General features: G+C 30.6%; 1 protein-coding gene across 2 annotated transcripts; it reads right to left on the bottom strand.

The window, feature by feature from the left end:
- Positions 1–760: 760 nt before the first annotated feature.
- LOC111084895 lies at positions 761–12263 on the bottom strand. 2 transcript variants are annotated; one of them, XR_002609781.1, is made up of 5 exons: positions 12168–12263; positions 10812–10978; positions 6443–6532; positions 3919–4066; positions 761–2281 (listed from the first exon to the last, which is right to left on the bottom strand). XR_002609781.1 is itself a non-coding variant. In XM_022381393.1 (5 exons), exons 2-5 carry the CDS (start codon positions 10895–10897, stop codon positions 2245–2247), a joined length of 333 nt encoding a protein of 110 aa, XP_022237101.1. In that variant the 5' UTR covers positions 10898–10978; positions 12168–12263; the 3' UTR covers positions 761–2244. The 2 variants fall into 2 exon arrangements, 1 of the variants encoding a protein (XP_022237101.1); XM_022381393.1 differs by having other exon boundaries at positions 3947–4066.
- Between the last annotated feature and the right edge of the window lie 8798 nt (positions 12264–21061).

Here is a 21061-nt window from a genome sequence, read left to right as displayed (position 1 = left end):
TGGTGTGATTTGAAAATCGTAATAGTATCATTAGTTAAACTAAATACGGATTCAAATAGCACCATTATTTCACAGTCAGAGCTTTATATTAAAATCATTCTAAAATTCCTCTAATAAAATGAAACCATATTTTAGGTATACTATAGTTTTACTTAAAAGTTCATGTTTTTCTGTAAAATTCATTAAATGTATATTACTCACTATATAACATAAACCATAAGCTCATAAATAAATTAAGCATATTTTTAATAAATAAATATCCTCATTTTCAAGTTGCTAGAGCAGCCAAGTAAAGATAATCAAATTAATTAAACTACGTATAATGGATCATAACTTTTGTCAATGATTGCATTTAGTTTGCAAATCGATTCAGTCTTTAATTAAGCGTAAGCAGATTGCTTCATTAAGACTGGATGTAGAGGCCTTAATTCAGCCCATTAGATTTAACTTAAGTAGTAATATTTTAAGGTACATCTTAGTTTATTCGTGAGTCTAGAGCTGTGTTACTAATGTCTTGACTTTTTAAATTAGTTTCGAATTTCACGAATAATGTCTGTTGTATTTTTCACGAGTTAAATTACTATTATAATTAATTAAAAGCAATGAAGTGAAAGAACACCTTTAAGAGTTGAATATATATATATACTCATCTGTTCTTTAGTTTCTAGCAGTAATTATTCCTTTTGGAAGTAAATATTTGTATTTATCATATTTGGAGATATATTCGTAAAAGAAATAAATAAACGAGAATTTGCAGTACCACAAAACATTTTATTACACAACTAGCCCAAAATAGTGTCTCCAAATCAAACAGTGTTACTCAAACACGTTGGAGTAACGTCATTGTTATTAAATAATCAATAGAAACTTAATATTCTTTATATTCCTTATACAACATCTTTTGAGAAAGAAACTTAGGTGGTTACAGTAAAATGCTATGGTGGTTAGTTTCAGCCTTAGGTGGTTACAGTAAAATGCTATGGTGGTTAGTTTCAGCCTCTTATCGTGACATTAAAGTAACGAAATGGGAAAAGTAAAATGATAATACATCTAGATCATATATATTAAAAGTATGTAAATAAACCAAAATACTGTCGTCCATGAATTTAAATACTGTATTAAATAAAGGTTCATCTCACAATATAAAACCAAGTTGTTTTGTTTATTGTGCAATGCTACTCGAGTGCTATCTGCACTAACCTAATTTTGAAGTGATAGGCTAGAACGAAAGCCCTTACGCAACATCAAATCGTGGGTTGTTCTATTTGAATAGTGGGATTGGATCATCACTTTTAAAACACAAGCAACATCAAATCGTGGGTTGTTCTATTTGAATAGTGGGATTGGATCATCACTTTTAAAACACAACCACGGCCCCAAAATGCGAAGCGTGATTATATTTTGGTGATAATAGGGCGCGAATTATAGAACTTCTCATCCTTACCAGGTACGATGTCACCGGGCTGCTATTGAACCACTACTCATGACTAACTGAGTTTCTGTTGTAGAAGTCTGTTTCAGGGAGATGATGGGTAAAGAATAAAAAATCAAGTTTTTATCAGAGCAATTAGCATAATAAACATAAAAATTAATAATTAATTAAAATTACGAAAAGATGGCTAAGACAATATCACTAACGTCAGTATCGAGTTTAGCGTATATTTAAGTCAGTTTTGAACTAGAAAAAGTTGTGCGTCAAGCCATTAAATTAGCAATTAATAACAGAAATCAGTTCTTTTAAAAATAAAGATAAATTAAATGAAAAACGCTATAATACATTTTTCTCTATTCTAAATAATCCTTCATCAATCTTTTCAACTAGTGACAATTCGGTGAATGTATTTGTTCTTGGATTTTGTAACATTAACGTTACTATTATTACTCATTCCTAGCATACGAAACACTGTCACTTGCACAGGCTATAAACGAATGCTAACTCCTATCTATAAAGTATAGATTTAGATGACACATACAGGTTTGGTTGCTGGAACTAAATTTGGACTTCTGGGTGAAGTAGGAAAAATGAAATTGTTTATTTTACTGAAGTACTTTTGTAACTATGAAAACGTAAATATTTTGAGATAATATATTTCAATCCAAGTTTTGACATACAGATTGTCGAAAATACATAAATCACAAAAACTATTTTTTTTCCTAAGTTTAGCAATACTTGAATGAAGAACCTAAAAAAGAAATGTAATTTGAAATATATAACTGCAATTAGATGCTCTTAAAGTATACAAATCACATCCTCTTCGTCTTCAAAAGGAAAGAAAATTCCCTGAAAAAAAACAACAACATAAAGCGATGAATTTCTTCAGAATATTCAATAATACGTGATTTACATACACATAAATAACACAAGCAAAGCATACATCCCCAGCATGGTTCAGATTAGCATTATGCAATATCTAACTATTTTGATTCTTGAAGTTTACTTGTATTTATATGTTTTCTTACGTTTAATATCAGAAATTTCTAACTATTTAGATTAGCATTATGCAATATCTAACTATTAGTTAGAAATTTCTGATATTAAACGTAAGAAAACATATAAATACAAGTAAACTTCAAGAATCAAATTAGAATCTCAAAATTGAAGTATAATCTATATGAGTTGAAGCCTCATAATGTCTTTAAATTGTACGAACTTAAATCACGTATTCTATGCAGAAAAGTTTCGTTAGAGCGCTGTAAGACGATAAGGTAAATGCCATTTTCTTTATAAAGAGAAAATCAAACTGTGCACTCTTCAAAACATCATTGATTAATAATTGAAACTCCGACAACTTGAAAGTCGTTTTTCGTTTTAGTAGTATGTAACGCAGAAAACATTTATAAATTATTAGACATTTTGAATTTTCATCAGTTTTGAAATGTATACAAAAGATAAAAACAGTAATTACAAAGAAAACCTAACGATAAAACAAAACACAAACGTAATAACAGGAAACATTTATTAGACGTTTCGGAATCGTTGTAGTTCCATCATCAGTAATACATGGTTATTAAACAAACAAACAATATTTGTAATTACAACAGAAATATATACATAAAAAATGAACAAATCGAATATACAAATATAACATGAAAAATGAAAACTGAGGCACAAGTGAAATAGTTAAAATAGGTTTAAATCTAGTGAAGACTGTGTGTTATTTGGGGATGGAAGAAGAGCTTTTATATATATAATGTTTCTCTTATCTCAAGTTCAGTGTCATGTTTGGCTTATAATAAATAAATAATAAACGCTTCCTTTTATTATGTTTGTGTTTTGTTTTATCATTAAGCTACGTTTACCGAAAAATGAGTCGAATAAAAGAAAACCTAATTGTATATTACTCTTTTCCAACCTTTCTAAAAACTCGTCTGTCCAAGAAATCCGAGAATAAATAAGACACTTAGCCACTAATATCAGATTAAAAGAAGCGTGCAACATCAAACTAATATCATAGAAGAGATTTCCACGTAAAAGTTACTATATGTCGAACTTATTTTGGAGACCATCTACATCACCTTTTCAATTTTTTCCCCACCCAACTCGAAAGTTGTTTCTCTTAATTGTATCAGTATATTTTTGGAAGTGCTTTATGTGGAAGAATTTCCAAAGTTACTGCTTTGCCAAAGAATCTGATCTGAGCAGAAAAATAATCACACACTTAACATTTCTCTAGCTTCAGGTGTCCGATTTTTTTCTTTCTAGACGTTTTGCCTCACAACTCCTGTTTAGCTAACTTAGGTTGTTACATCTAACTCTTTTACTAAAAGCACTTTTACACTATTTTGATCGTCAAATGAGATTACTTAATCTAGGAAAATCCATAAGTAAAGAAGAAAAGTTTAATAAAACCAGATTAGTTTTTGTGTTTGAGTCAGGCTTCTCTTTATTTCTTCTTCTAATATAACAGCCTTACTAACCTTAAATGTTAATTAATCTTACACGGACCTTCGACGTCTACCAGGTGAAAACCTGTTGGCCCAGAATTCATGGTCTTGTTGAGCCTTAAGGAATTCAGTGTAGTCGCAACCGTGGGTCATTCCTGCATTCATTTTACAAGTTCGTTTTCTGATGGATAAAGCAGATTTGTCTAAAATCTTCATTTTCTTACAGCCTAAACTTAGTAAACTTTTGACTTTTTTCAGCATACAGACCACATGTAAAGAACCAAAACTGTAATGCTAGTTGAAATCCAGTTAGTGACATTATACAGTTATGTAAGCTTGAAACACAAAAAGAGCAAAGTACAAACTCATAAAATGATAAAACTCTCCAAGACCTTAGTCGGTCCAAGAAAAAACTTTGTTGATTCTAACACAATGATACAAGCAAAAATTACTGATATTACTTGAAAACATGTATAATATTACTGTAAACATACCGTGAAAACAGTTAAAGTTGATATTAACAGAGCATATTCTTCATTTCATTTTCGTACGAAAATGAAATTGAACATTTCCCTGTAATAACTTGATTATCATAAATGGTTATAAGAAAAAAAAGATACCTAGAAATATAAGCAAAACTATAAAATCTAAATTACCACCATGAAAACTCCCTACACTTTGAGTGATCAAACTCTTAATTGTACTTAATAAAACACATGTCATTCAGTACGATCATAATTCTAACTGTAATAACACAAACCACTTAGTTGGATCAAAATGCTATTTATACTTAATAACACACCGATTATTCAATCGAAAAATAATCCTAATTTTATTTTGTAGCAAATGCCACTAGGTGGCTGTAACGTAGTTACCCTTAAATACAAACTTATATGGTTCCCAGTGGCTCAGTGACAAGTCTGAGGGTATATAACATTACCAATCAGGCTTTGATAACTGTAGTAGACAGATAACAGACAGTCCATTGTGTAGCTTTGTGCTTAAGAAAAACAAACAAACTATTTAGAATTACTTACAACTATATAGTATCTTTAATTTCTCCCAAACACTAGTATCGTCATTAATCCAAAAGTACATAAAAAATTAAATATGTAATTTCGTTTATTCTTTTCTTAAAATGACAGAATTTTGTTTTGATTAGCAGTGTTATACTGAAATATATTCATTTTTATTGTGACGTTGACGTTAGCGTTTAATCTTCTCCAATCAGTAAGTAATGAGGCGACACAAAAAGTCAAATGTTGTCTAAAAAAAACAAGTGCAGCCATCCGATTTACATGCATTTGAAAATAATCATCATTCGTGAACACTATGTTTCAGATTCCTTGCTCAGTTTCGTGAAAAGTATGTTTCAGATACCTTGCGCAGTATAATGAAAAATATGTTTCAAATCCCTTGCTCAGTCTCGTGAAAAATATGTTTCAGATCGCTTGCCCAGTCTCGAGAAAACTATGTTTCAAATCACTTGCTCAGTCTCGTGAAAACTATGTTTCAGATCCCTTGCTCAGTCTCATGAAAACCATGTTCCAGATCCCTTGCTCAGTCTCGTGAAAACTGTGTTTCAGATCCCTTGCTCAGTTTCGTGAAAACTATGTTCTAGATCCCTTGCCCAGTCTCATGAAAACCATGTTCCAGATCCCTTGCTCAATCACTAGGTGATAATACGCACTATTGCTTGACACCCTAGCTTCCATTGTAACAAGTACTGCGAAAGAGAGCGAGGACAATCTTAAACAATACATCTTCACACACTTCCCATGGATCCTTCATTGTACTGTCCATCAGCTTCCAACATCACGTTTAAACTGACCAAAAACAATGGATTCAAGCTGCATCGGGAAACTTGAAAAGAACATGGTTGATCGGGATTGTTATGATTCCAGATTTTTCAGCCATGTTCTCATGTGTCAGTGGCTCCCCCATTCGAGCCATTGTGTTTCTCACACATGTTTAAATGTTTAAACGAGAAACGGTTGTTTGAGTTGACTACACTATACACTTTAGAAGACTTTATGAAACACAACGTTTTGCTTGTGGTTTGTGGAATAGCGAATTATGTAATAATAACAACGAAATACAAACATTTATAAAAAAAATGCATAACTATTCTAAAGACTGGCCCCCAAAAAATCATCAGGAATATCCATTCTTCTAGTTACCATGGTTACGTCATGTGTTTATTTCAATTATTTCTCGATAATCGTATATATATTTTTTAATTGGCTTAATAAATATAACTGTGCTAGATGACATGGTTGTTGGCATTGGAAGCTTATAATAATAGATTTTGGGCCATCCGGTTTAAAAATGGTAAAGATATACATACTCTCATATATCATATATCCTCATATATCTTAACTCCCTAAAGATACAGCTGTTCGATCCAGCATGCGTCAGATAGTTTTTTTATAACTATTATGTTAATTCTGTAGCCAACCAATGCTGTCGTTCAGTAGTACTTTGCCTTCTCCAACTTCCATTGAGCTTATTTTTATTTTAGATTTTTTTAAAGTTTAACTCTAAATGATATACTTACTTAAGCATCACGAAGTTGTTGTCCAGTTTATTAATCAAACTTTTTATGTAGGAGAGTGTTTTCCTCTTCTCGGTTATTTCTTCTAAAAATCTAAAGGAGAAATCATGGTTTCTTTTAATATCGTCAGAAAAGAGTAATTGCACAAAAGAGATAATTGCACTCAAAATGTTATGCTATTTTTAAGAAAGTAGTACTATTTAAATATCTCTATACCATCATACATAATGAAAATGCGTATTTACCTCTTCCTCAAAAATCAGTATCTTTGCAATATATAGCGAAATTCTAGAACCTTTGGCTAATCATACTTGCTTTGCTTGTTGTTAAGCACAAAGCTATCTATGCTGTGCCCACAACGGGTATCGAAACTCGTTTTCTAGCATTATAAGTCCGCAGACCTACTGCTAAGCTATTGGGGGCTAATTATGCTTGCAAATATATACACAGGCAAGGCTAGTGTGACATAAACGTTCTTTAAAAAATGGTAGTACGTTAAAGATGCCCTGACTAATAGAAACATAGAAAATATGCTGATCTGCTTTGTGTAATTATATGGAACTAGAACAAAGTCGACGTTTGTTGTATTAAAAGAATATTGTTTATCAAAATAATGAACGACTATCTATGCTAGTATTTATGACATCTGATTTGATGTTATTTAAAGTGGTTAAATCTATCTATGCTATTATTTATGATCCATCTGATCTGATGCTATTTAAAGTGGTTAAATCTATCTATGCTAGTATTCATGACCCATCTGATCTGATGCTATTTAAAGTGGTTAAATCTATCTATGCTAATATTTATGATTCATCTGATTTGATGTTATTTAAAGTGGTTAAATTCAGTTATTCAGATGCTAACTAACCAACATTCAAATTTCCTGAGCAATTTCATGACACATATAAGCTTATATATTTATTACATTTGTTTGGTTCTTGGTTTATTGAATTACTTTGAGTTGTCTGAACTTCCTAGAGTGTAATTACATTACAGACGAAAAGAACTGGCAACAGGCGTTGATGTGTAAAACACACTATAAGTATTATCTTGTTTGATTAGATTTCTTTACAAATCATGTTGTTATTGTATTTCATCATAATTGAAAATACCTTAAATAGTTATTTAATCTAAATCTCAGTGATTAATTTACATCTTGGCGCTAGGTACTTTATGATATGGATAATTCTAATGTAAGTCTAAGTTTCTTACACGTGGGTTAATTTTAATGCTTCGCATCACCGAACTTCGTGATATATAAACCAACATAGCTACTTGTCGGTGAATATTAGGAGCTGAGATTAAGCTTGCGACCGATCTTTGTATTGGCCGCTGATACCGATCCGATCTGAAAAATTCCCCGATGTTTTTACATCGGATCGGTAAGTCTGCTTACCTGTGAAAATACGCAATACATTCAGGCGCCTTCGCGATGGACAGAACACAGTGCATCCCGATATGAGGTCAATCACGGAGAAGCGTAAAGAAATATTGGTGACCGTCAGTCCAGGTCATGTCCTGATATACATACTAACTGCTTCTTAATTTGTCTTACAAAGGTAAATGTATTTGTAACATAGTTTTATTTGTCATAAAATATCTTAGCATCACTCGAAAAGTGCCTTTATTTCTGGTATTCATAACTATTACTAGGTTCAACTTCCCCCCTTCCTGTTTTAGTTACAGGGAGGTTTGCTATAGGGTTTACATCGATGAAGAAATACTAAGTGGACACTATATACAACATTTTGCAGTCAACTTAAAGTCCTTAGGCCAACATTCCAATTTGTGTGTGTGTGGTCTGATAAGTGCGTGATTTATTTGAAGACGAGTTTGAAGCTTGACGCACGCCACTAGTATATACATATTGGGAACATAACATTAGGGACGTCCGGACATGCGGAAAACACAGATGCAGACTGTCAAAATCCGATCCCGATATCGACCGATCCTGAGCGCTTCGTCATCGATCCGATATTTCACTCAAGTCGCAGACTTAGCTCATATTAACTTCCAACATTATTCAAGTAATTTTAGTATTTGGAATACTTATTAAAAAAAAAACTACTTTCTTAGCAAGAAAAACCAACCAAAAACTACTGAACCCATCATGACTAAATACGTTGCAATCTTCTCGTTTGAACTCATCGTCTACCTTCGATAGTATTTATACAAACCATCATTATTTATGGAACCCTTGACATTGACCAATGTTTAATGTGACGTTCAACGAATAGTCTTTGCTCATGAAGACAGTATTAGACATGCCGCAGAGTTTAATTATCAACGTGTTTTCAGTTGAATATATATATATATGTATAAACATAATTTTACAATTAAGTCTGATGGCTTATAACGCTAAGAACTGGGTTTCGATACCCTTGGTGGGCACAGCACAGTTAGCCCACTCTGTATCTTTGTGCTTAACTACAAATAAAAAACAATTAAGTAGACGTTTTTTCGGCTAAAAGCGCCCCACATCTTTATTATTATTTTTTAATCTCAGAAATTAGTCTTAATGAGATCCTTCCACACATCTTAGCCTAACTTAAAATACTTGGTAAATTCAATTAGGTCACATAATACGACACATAAATGTATAAATAATTTTGAATCCTCTAATACAACCCACTGACAAGACATTTAAATAACTTCATTAGATAAGTCTACATTATTAAGCACACCTCTTAATAGTCCAACAAATTGCAAGGTTTTGCATAATAGCTTTTCATCATAATTAAAGAGACCAAAAGGGGAATTTAAACAATCGTTTAGGTGTTATTAGGTATCATAGCACTGTTTGATCTAGTCTTGAATGGTAATTAGGACTACAATTCTATCATAACTTTTAATGCTTCATACTCCAATAAAATATAAAGCATTGATGTATAACTCTTTCGTGAGTTAAACATATAATAAACAATTAAGACTGAGTAGTTTACATTCATTTTAATATTATAGAATAACTAGAGAACATTTCCGATAGTTTATACTACAGCTAACTTTGTATCACACTTTAACATATTTCGTTAAGGACCGTATTATATAATGTTATAGCAAATACTGCACTGAATACAATTATTGTCTTTAGTAATGAACTTATAAGGATCAACAGCTGCGTATTTACAATGTAACAATAATTTTAATATATTCATAAAGAGTAAACGAACAAAGTATAGTTAATATAATAGTTAAAAAACATTATAGTTAACAAGTAGTGATAGTTTTTACCATTATAACTAAAAACAATAATAGTTAGTAAACATTATAGTTAACAAACAATAATAGCTAATAAACGTTATAGTTAACAAACAGTAACAGTTGATAAACGTTATAGTTAATAAACATTATAGTTAACAAACAGTAATAGTTTATAAACATTATAGCTAAAAAAGTAATATATAATGTTAACTATAATGCTTATTGACTATTACTGTTTCTAGCTATAATGGTAAAAACTATCACTGTCTGTTAACTATAACCCTTATTAACTATTACTATTTGTTAATTACAATGTTTGTTTACTATTCTTATTTTTGGCTATAATGTTAAAAACTATAATGTTTATTAACTTTACCGTTTCTATTGATAATGGTAAAAACTGTTTCTTTTTCTTAACTATAATGATTATAAACTATTACTCTTTGCTAATTACAATGTTTGTTTACCATTACCTATAATGTTAAAAACTATTACTGTTTGTTAACTATAATGTTGAAAATTATTACTGTTTGTTAACTATAATGTTAAACAGCAATAATGTTTAACAGTATAGTTAACATAACAATAATAGTTTTTACCATTATAGCTAAAAACAGTAATAATTTTTAACATTATAGCTAAAATCAGTAATAGTATACAAACATTGTAATTAACAAACAGTAATAGTATACAAACATTGTAATTAACAAACAGTAATAGTTAATAAACATTGTTGTTAACAAATGGTAATAGTAAAACATTTAAGTTAACAAACATTGTTGCTAACAAATGGTAATAGTAAAACATTTAAGTTAACAAACATTGTTGCTAACAAATGGTAATAGTAAAACATTTAAGTTAACAAACATTGTTGCTAACAAATGGTAATAGTAAAAACATTTTAGTTAACAAACATTAATTGTATTAGTAATAGTAAAACATTTTAGTTAACAAACATTAATTGTATTAGTAATAGTAAAACATTTTAGTTAACAAACATTAATTGTATTAGTAATAGTAAAACATTTTAGTTAACAAACATTAATTGTATTAGTAATAGTAAAACATTTTAGTTAACAAACATTGATTGTTGATAAACAGATTTATGAAGAGTATCGGTTAATAAAAATTAATAGTTAACAATTTGTAAGTTGTTGTAAACTCTTACTTTCTAAGATCTTCTTCAGCTGATATTGCCACAAAGAAACATAAGACAATGCTCAGAAAAATTCCGGTTTTAGTTTCTCTTCTCATTGCTGTTTTGAAGTGCCTACGTTGTTCGGAGTTAACTGTTATTCTCCTACAAATGAAAACGTTCGAAGTCTTGAAGGTGATCTAACGAAATAAAAACCTGTCATGCGTTAAACTTAGCAAAGCTATGTAGATTACAATATGTATGATATAATTATATAATGTAGTTTTAGGACAAAACAGGCAAGACAGAATACACTCAATATGTACTTATATTTGAATATTATAAAATTTTAACCTAGGTAAAAAAAAGTACTAATTTATCCTGGTGGAGGGTTTGAAAAATAGAAGATAATACACCATAACGTAACACAACACTTGAGTTACGCATCATAGAATGTTAAAGCTATGTTTGAAATACTAAGCTGAGATGCATAGTAATGAGTCAATGAATGGCGAGCTTCAAATTCCTAAATATAAACTCTTTAAGTTTTTCTACCACGTTACTACAAATTTACACATTTGGCGTTAAATAGGCAAGAAGAAATGGTTTTTACGTCTTTGATCATCTATTACTACTGGTGAATGTTATTTGATAATAATTAGATATACCTATGCATCATTTTATACTTTAATTTACAAAATATTAGAGAACAATCAGTCCTATTGTTCATGACAATCACCATGAAACTGGTCTGTGTAAGACTTAAAATCCATACATATGTATAAAATAATAAGCAAAATTATTCTGATGTGTCAAAGTCTCAACACGAATACATTTCCAAAACAGCAACTTTGTTTTGTTTTTTTAACTATACACATCTTAATTGTTATTTTTTCATTCATCATTTATTATATCCATAAGGTTTAGTTTTTAAAATGTTATTCATTATCGAACAGTTGATTAATGATTTTTGTAAGTAAAATCAGTTTATCGGTGTCAACTGTATGTTCTAAACGCAACTCGAGGTTCGTTAATAAATATATCTCTTCATATTAAACTTAAAGAGGAACTTAAGACATTCTACACAATATATAGTGATAAGTTCTTGAATACTGTTTTTAGTGCACCAATGAGTAAAATATATGTTATACACACAAATACGTATGTATACACACACACACGCACGCATATGTATGCATATCAAAATATGAAACATGCATGCATATATTTGCAAAGATAATTGACCAATTCAATTATAATTGTAAGTTGAATTTGATCTTTCTGTAACTTTTGTTTTTGAATTTATTTATTACTAGAACATTAATTCTCTCACGTTTTAATGATAAGCTCTTAGTCTTCAGCCGTTAAAAACTGGAAAATATGACTCACCGATCAACAAACAAAGAATAATAACTCCAAGATGAGTGCGCTCTTTCTTCAAACCCAGTTTCTCAAGCTATTCTCTGCTAGCTAGAAGAGCTTTCTACCTATTTACTCGTTATTATTCTTTTTATACAGGCAGAAATAAGCTAACATGATCAAGGCGGAATAACAAACTTGATATGTGACGTCACTCGTCTTCTCCAATTGGTTAGGAGTCTTGCCCTCTATGCAATAATCGAGAATTGCTTTCCTATGATTGGCTTATTCTTGAATTTCAAAAAGAAAAACTAAATGGGCTTATCTACCAATTAATGGTTGTGTTGGCTACACAAATATATTATAAATGTAGATAAACATGAGAGTGGCGAAAGATAATGGTCATTATGTGTATTTATTAAAATACTAATCAAACGATTAGCTGTGTACAACAAAATACTTGATTAATAAGAAATAATGTCTATAACTTATTATATTAATAAATTCATAAGTTTTAAAAGTTAGTTACAGATTATCATTTTCACTTCATAATTACACAAAAATATGTTTTGCTTATTATATTTAAGAAAATGTATTTTATACTAGCAATAACATCTTAAAGCAAGAAGCACCTTTTAGTGTTCTATAACAAAAAAAAGCGTCTAACTGAAGTAACTGCCACTTTAAAGTTAGAGATATCGCAAGAGTGACAGTCCTTATGAGTATTTCTGAAATATTAACAATTCTCTAATAGTTTAGCCATCTCCGTCGTCTAATGGATTTTGGTATAAAAAGTTCAAATCTATCCATCAGCTAATGCTGTCTGTTGAGGTCTAAAGCTTTGAAAATCCTTTTTTGGAAAGTTTGTTTTCATTTTTCAGGTTGATTTGTTAATATATTTGTAAAAGAGAATCGATAAGCACTTTCAAAGAACTCTCGAAGAATTTCATATTCTGTCATCTTTGTTCGTAGTAATAGCGAATACTTAAAAGGATGAGCTGTTAAACTATAACATTGGTTTCTTTAGTATTGTAGAAGTTTTATAGATATGTTCGTAGTGATAGTGAACACGTAAACAGGTCCAGCTGTTCAACATTACGTCAGTGTCTTTAGAAGTTATATATATATGTTTATTGCAATAATGACTACGTGAATATGATCAGCTCCAACGTAATTGTATTTAGTATTATTTGTAGTTGGACAATAGATGTATTTGTTAACGTCAAACATGAATGGAATCAATTAACAAAGTTTTGGTTTTAACTTTCCTAGTATTGTTAGAAATGTGATCTTGCATATTTGCGACAAAGTTGGCCATTATTGATTCATGATCAGATCAGTTATTATGATTCGTACGATGAAATAAAAACAAACTCAATTGGAAAAACCAATGTTCCATTATTAATTAGAAGCATTATATGAAGCACATCCTACATATGGAGCAACTGATTGTAGATCAGCGAATAATCTTATTTTTAGTTCCAATAATTATTATTCTTTGATTTATGATTGCATTACTTAATGATCCAATAAAAACTTTGTTTAACACCGTTGATGAGGTTTGGAGGTATACAAATGCTGAAATACAATTTATATAAGAACTCAAAACTTTAAAAATATATATATACAATAAAGGTATTGAACATATTGATTACCAAAATATTTATAAAAAACACACTCTAGGATATGAACCTGTTTCTCGAATTACTACAAATTATTACAGTATCACAAGCATGTTTTGTAGATTTTCGTATTATAAACTTTTGCTAGGCTTAACTCACGTTCGCGAAATCGTGAATAATTACAGCTCTTCCTACGTAATAAAATGAATTTCAAACGTCCACAAGATTCCTTCTTGAGAGGGTTATTTTCATGATTGTAAGACAGTAGCCTACAATTTTCATTTCAAAACACAACTAATTAATAAACCATATTCAAAAGTAGATGATTTTTTGAATAGTAAATAATAATTATATTTTCTTCAGTTATGTCTCTATTTTTATTTTCTTAAGATTAGTTTCATCTATTAATTAATTCCCTATTAAACGTATTTAAGTATAACGTTATTGTAGATTAACTGAAAATCTACTATTGTTGGGAAAAATTATAATTGTTCTTTTATATGGTGTTTTGTATTATGTTTTACTAATTACAGTGACCCGTTATGACTCAATGACAAGTTGTGAATCGAATGATAGATTGAACTTCATGTTTATTTTTAACTGTACCTTCGACTGAGCCACTGTAAACACTTGCCATTAACTATATCTATCTAGTTTGCTTCAGGTATCATTGTAAACGGTAGTCTATCGGGTGTTTTAATTTAACCACTGGTATGGAAATAAGTCAACTTTTAAAGTAACATAAATAATCATGTAACAGCTAGAAAGTGATCTCTACTGGTGTTATTAAGCCTTAAAACTTCCACTAAGCTTGGACCACTTGTTAATGAAATTATCTGACGTCGAGTAATAAAGCTTATTCGTGTTGGTGTTTACGTAGCTTTCATCTCTACAGTTTATTTGAGATGTTAGACGACAAATTACGATTGATCAATTGTTATTATCGCAATTTTACATTAAATATTAGCCTTACTATTTACTCAACACTAATGGAAAAGTCCTCCAGTAAAAGTTTACAAGTCGCTCATACACATTTAGCTGTAATGTAAATATGCATGAAAGATTAAGTTGTTAGGGCAGAAAGAACGGGACGTGTTGACAAATACTTTGTTCTCCAACGATAAAATCATAACAGAAAGTTACTGCAGGCGTATTCAAAAACAACAGTTAATTAATAAGAAAATGGATTGTAATAGAAGAACCCTCATTCTATTTCTTTTATAGTGACACAATTTGTTGTTGTTGTTGTTATGAGAATGTTCCACACAGTTTCACGATGGATTGTATTGTACAAAAGATATAGAAAAATACAAGAAATTTTACCTGGACGCATACTTTCTTAATAGAATCCTATTATATAACTTAGGTTATTGGAAAAAAATAATTTCTCTCTATCTGTCTTCTCTGCTGATCGGTTTTGATACAACAGTAAACATCTGGAAACACAATACTCTTCATAATGGTTGGAAAATAACCTGCTTGTTTGCTCCAGAATTCTCGCACAGATTTTAATCGATATACTCAAGGGAAGGCAGCTAGTCAGTAGCACCCACCGCAAACGTTCGGGGTACTCTTATCTGACCGAATAGCACAATTTGACCGTCACTCTTATAACGCAACTATATTGTTAGAGTCCGGGGCAACATTTTTCTGCAGCGAGACGCGAACCATAAATCCTCGGAATCATAGTTTTAAAACGCTAACCACTAGGTGGGTATGTAAAAGTAATTTACATAAAATTCTTAACCTAATTATGCACAAGAGTATGAAGCAATGTAGGTTATGTAAAACTGTTAGTCTGATTGTGCACGAGAACATAGAACAAAGGTAATTTATGTAAAATTGTTAACAAGAATACTAAGAAAAGCGGGTTATGTAAAACTGTTAAACTTGTCATGTACAATAATGTTTAAAAAGTAGGTTGTGTAAAGTGTTAAACTGATCGTACACAATAATGTTTAAAAAGTAGGTTATGTAAAGGTAATTTTTATAAAATTGTTAAACAAGTGCTATACAAAGATAATGCAAAAGTGGGATATGAATATAGTTTTTCAGTGATAAGGATATAATATTATGATTTTAAAACAAGATGGAACTCTAACCTATTCTTGGTATTTTTTTAAGTAAATAATTTGACGAGTATTTACCCAGTTGTGAGATTTGGCGTATTCTCTAGTACAGCGTTTCTCCACCTTTTCCATATCAAGGACTGGCTCGCAGCCCTCCCTAAGCTGTCGCGGACCACAGAAAAAAAGCAGGTACAATGAGAAACCATTACGATTTACACATGGATATTCTGTCAGTTTTTGTTTGTTTGTTTTCGTTAAATCCTACAGACCGGTGGTTCAGAAACACTGATCAAGACACATGTTTGTGTCACAGTTATTAACGCAAAAAAAGAAGCAATTTACGACATGTGTATGCTTTTAAACTTATTTCAAAATGTGAAATCCAAATATTGTCTCGGAGAAGCAATCTAAGTAAACGGACCGATGTAGTAATTTAATATATTGTACAAAACCAAGCTCCTAGTTACAGTTCGTTTAAGGGTGATTTTAGAGGACACCCACGATATTGTTTTGTTATTTCATTATTTATACTTACTACTAAACTATTATAATAACTTGGGTAATATATCGGTATTTGTTCCGTTTACAATACAGAATTTGATATCAAAACGTATTTCATGACAAGAGTCCATATGTTAAGTTCATTGACCGTTATTATTTCTAATCTTGATATACCAGGCAGAAGTTTGAGATCTTCAACAATCTAGAAAACACTTTTGGATTATGATCGTGTTGCCCCCAGTGATGGAGGTGTATTATGGTGTTGACTAGCTTCAGGGGTTCCATGAATTTTGTGGCATGTTGGACAATACATTAATTTAACTTTATGTGGAATTGCTGTACTTTCCTTCACCCAGATAAATATGTCTACGTATCTTCTTCTAATTTTGAAATATCAAGCAGGCAGTGTCAAGTAAAGTGTGTATTTGTATCTTTCTTTAACCATAATTGTTAAGCAGACAGTGTAAAGTAAAGTATGTATTTGTATCAGTGTAAAAACAATACGTCTTCGTATCTTTCTTTAACCATAATTGTCATGCAGACAATGTCAAGTAAAGTATGTATTTCAATCTTTCTTTAACCATAATTGTTAGGCAGACAATGTCAAGTAAAGTATGTATTTCTATCTTTCTTTAACCATAATTGTCAGGCAGACAATGTCAAGTAAAGTATGTATTTCTATCTTTCTTTAACTATAATTGTCAGGCAGACAATGTCAAGTAAAGTATGTATTTCTATCTTTCTTTTACCATAATTGTCAGGCAGGCAATGTCAAGTATAGTATGTATTTCTATCTTTCTTTAACTATTATTGTCAGGCAGACAATGACAAAAATGTACGTCTTCGTATCTTTCTTAAACTATAATTGCCAGGCAGACAATGTCAAATATAGTTTTGTTTCTTTCTCTGTTTCTAAAGTTATCATAAAAGCAATATGAGAAGTTCATTCTCTGTTGTTGAGTTGAAATTTAAAGCGTGTAAAAGAAAATAAACATCGTTCGAGTCGTTTCATACATGACGCATTCTTCATTCTTCATGGCTGCAAACCATGAAACAATATTGCATTTAATCAATAAAGCTCTTGTAATTCTACCCAGACTTAGCGATGCACAACTGTCGTGGGAGCTTTCTTTACGTCATTAAGACTTAAATACAGTTTCAGTCATTTTTTTGTCTGCTTATATTCATATAATCGGTATCGATTAGAGGTGAAAGAGTTTCTTTTGCCTAAGAATAAACATAAAAAATTGAGATCAAACTTGTACACCCAAACAATGGTGAAATCCCTTGAATCTTCTTCATGGCGGTTAAAACTACATTTGTTTTAAGAAACTAGCATTACTGAAGTTAAAAAACAAAACAGAAACAGCTAATTGTCTTAAAATGTCTTCTTCAACGTAGAGATATATCATACACTTTAAATTCATTGTATATTTCAACCATCATATCTCGCCTAGAATTAACAAGAAAAATTGGCATAGCAAATTATTCCAGCATTAAGCAAAACACTAAAATCGTTTAATAAAAACAAAATAATATATGTATTTGTTATAATAGTAAAAACTAAATATTAACAATAGAAGAGGTAGTAAATAAATACAGCTTAATAACATAGTTCAAAATTAGCTTATTTTAAATAATTCTGTTGTGGATGTATAAGTTTTTTGTTTTTGTGTTTTCGCTTTGCTAAACATTAGATGTAGCTAAAGTTTCTATTTGAAACTAGACCAACGGATTAACGCCATCTACAATATAACTCTTAATTTTAGATTTCCAACTTATTTTTATCTGGTTATAATAATAAATATAATATTTCTTTTTTAAAAGATACTCACTTTGTTATTATCATATATAAGGTTTTTTGGGGACAGCTTCTGGAGAGAATACTACATTTCGTGTCTAGAAGATGTTTCAAGAACTTTATATGTAATAAATATGACATATTCTTTGTCATATTAGTACAGTATTTTCTCCTTTAAATAACACTTCAGATGAAGGCGATGACAGGAAGTGCAATGTATGATCAAAATATTGTTGTTGTTTTTTTAATATTAACGTGTTAGAATTTTGCCTGTTTTAATCAAACAGTGCTCATTTAAGAGGCACGGTTGTCGTTATAAATTTATAAAATACCAAAAAACAACTTTATGTTATGTAATCTATTACTTTAGGCCCACTTCAAGCGTTAAATAACAGCTAGGAGAAACATTTATCAAAATTAAAACAGTTATAAAAATTATGAGTTTTATAATGAGAAATTGAAAAACAATATGCATGCATCAACTGTAGAATCTCGGGTAATCCTATAAATAAACCCTATTAGTAATATTACGCAAAATGTGGAAAAAATAGGAAACTCGTATGAATAAACCAGTTTTCAATTCTCTGGATGTTTTAACTTAGCATTTATAGCTGTAACATGTAACAATTATATATCCACTGGAAAAACTTTCGCAACGTGCTCTATGCAATTCTTGAAATGTAATATCGCTAGTAGAAAAGTAAGAAATTATCCGTACTTTTGTAGACTTTCAAGTAGACATACGTCTCGCTCAACTTGACCGCATGCTTCGATATGTCAAATGTCAGATAATGGTCACACAGCTTTCGACAGTTGATCTTGTCTTTGGCTATATATTTCCGGAGATTCCTAGTTTCAATAAACCATTGTGTTCATGAGTTTCTTCCAATGACAAGCTGCTTAACTTTCTTCACTACCTCTGATGTGCGGCTGGTAGCCGGTTGTGGAGTAGTCTGATTTTCCCTTGCAGTTATCACGATCTTGCTTGCTTCATTAATATCTATCAACTACAGAAGTTCTTTTTTTTTTCAAGTCGCTAGAATTTCGTGTTTTATATGTATTTTTTAAATCGAGTGTCGGCTGTTCTTTAAATTGCTATACTCCAACTGAATTGCTGCAAGAGGGTTAGGTCTTTTAAACGTTATAGTCATAGGTCATAGGAATGATCAGAAACTAGGTAATTAAGCATCTAAAATGTTATCATAGGTTGTGAACAACCATTTCTCTACTCGAAACCTGGTTGGTAATACACACTCTGCTTGCATGCACTAAAATTATGTTTCATGAACGCATGTAAATAATATACATGAAATGTTTTTATCTTTATTTATTCACATACTGCATCCTAGCCTTTGAAATTTATATCTAGTAATTATAATCTTTCCTAAAATAGATTCTACATATTCCTGAAGCGCAGATTTAAGAAGTACTAGAACACACGGAGAGATACCGAAGAAAAAAGTTTCACTAATTCTTGTAGTATATATATAAAAAAAATGAGCTACCAACCTTAATAAAATCCTGTAAACTTTGCAACGAGCACGTGGTTTTTTCTCTACTCTATAAATAAACACGTAAAATTTAATAGATACTTTTTGGGGGTTTGAGTGTTTCTTATAGAACAAAGCCGCATTTGGACTATCTGCTGTGTACACCGCGGGGAATCGAACTCCGGGTTTTAGCTTTTGTTTTTAGTATTCTTGCTTTGATTGTTTGAGAAAAACCATACGTATCTACTAACCACCAGATAATACCGCTTAACCAGTTGGTTATCTGGAATCTCTATGTATAAAAGAAATGACTTAAACATATTTTATCATGGCATTACATCAAAAGGTGTATCTGTTATAACACTTGAAAATTTAGAATAAAGTTTTTGAACAAAAGAGGCACGTTTTCTAAAGCAAAAAAGGGGATTTTATAATATGTTATTGATAGTACAAACAACTATAAGAATAATATAAAGTTTCTACAATATTTCATTCATCGAGGCATGGTTTCAAACAGATTTTCTCATGTTGGGGAAAAAAAATTAGTATCGCGTGTTTATCAGAGATTGAATAATTTTGTGAGCTCGATAACGGGAAATCTCTGGGATCGTTGTATTTTAGTTCATATTCTTTAATTCCTCATACACTCATCTTAAACCTTACTATTACCAATACTGAAACAATTGTTTTTACATGAATTAATACCTAACATATTTATCACGGTAACTTTTAAAAAAGAACGTTGTTGTCTTTGAATAAGTAAAGTTAACATTTTCGTTTCAAATGGTGACGTTGGTGATGACGCTTCAATTTGCTTTATCAAAAAGTAAGTAAAATCATTTGACTATATATGATTGATACTTGAAACCGCCGGTACTTGGTGGAACTCCATAATTACAGAATTGAGGAAAAACAAGACAATTGTACGTTTCACAAACACACCATTTATTCGCCACCATGGTTAAGGCATCATCATGTGAAATGTGAAAAGGTAACATGATGTGTACATAAACTTTTAAAAATGCGAGGAGATAAATAACATGTAGTGTAAATAAACTTGTAAGATGTGAAGGGATAATATGATGTGTAAATAAACTTGTAAAGATGTGAAGGGATAACATGGCGTGTTAAAAAAATTGTAAAGATGTGAAGGGATGGCATGATGTGTTAAAGAACTTGTAAAGATGTGAAGGGATGACATGATGTGTTAAAAATTTGTAAAGATGTGAAGGGATGACATGGTGTGTAAAGAAACTTGAAAGGATGGCATTGGTAAAGTATTTAGTTTCTGAATGGAGAACTTTTAACATATAAATGCCAGCAGGATGTACATGAGTACTTATATATTTGTTTCCTTTCAAATGAGTTGATAAAAAAATCTCAAATGAAAATATATTATGTAGCTTACACAAACCCATAACGGAGTTACTCTTACATGAGT

The sequence above is a fragment of the Limulus polyphemus genome, unplaced genomic scaffold (genome assembly GCF_000517525.1).
Source record: "Limulus polyphemus unplaced genomic scaffold, Limulus_polyphemus-2.1.2 Scaffold159, whole genome shotgun sequence".
Classification (NCBI taxonomy): domain Eukaryota; kingdom Metazoa; phylum Arthropoda; class Merostomata; order Xiphosura; family Limulidae; genus Limulus; species Limulus polyphemus.
Note: the sequence above shows the minus strand (reverse complement) of the source record. Positions and strands in the feature narration are given on the sequence as shown.

What these genes read in the sequence shown, in the direction of transcription:
- LOC111084895 (XM_022381393.1), bottom strand. Translation starts at nt 10,897, where the DNA reads ATGAGAAGAGAAACTAAAACCGGAATTTTTCTGAGCATTGTCTTATGT. An exon ending in AACAACTTCGTGATGCTTAA is followed by an intron (nt 4,067 to 6,442) that starts GTAAGTATATCA and finishes TTTATCCATCAG; the next exon opens with AAAACGAACTTGTAAAATGA. An exon ending in TCACCTGGTAGACGTCGAAG is followed by an intron (nt 2,282 to 3,946) that starts GTCCGTGTAAGA and finishes GTTTTTTTTCAG; the next exon opens with GGAATTTTCTTTCCTTTTGA.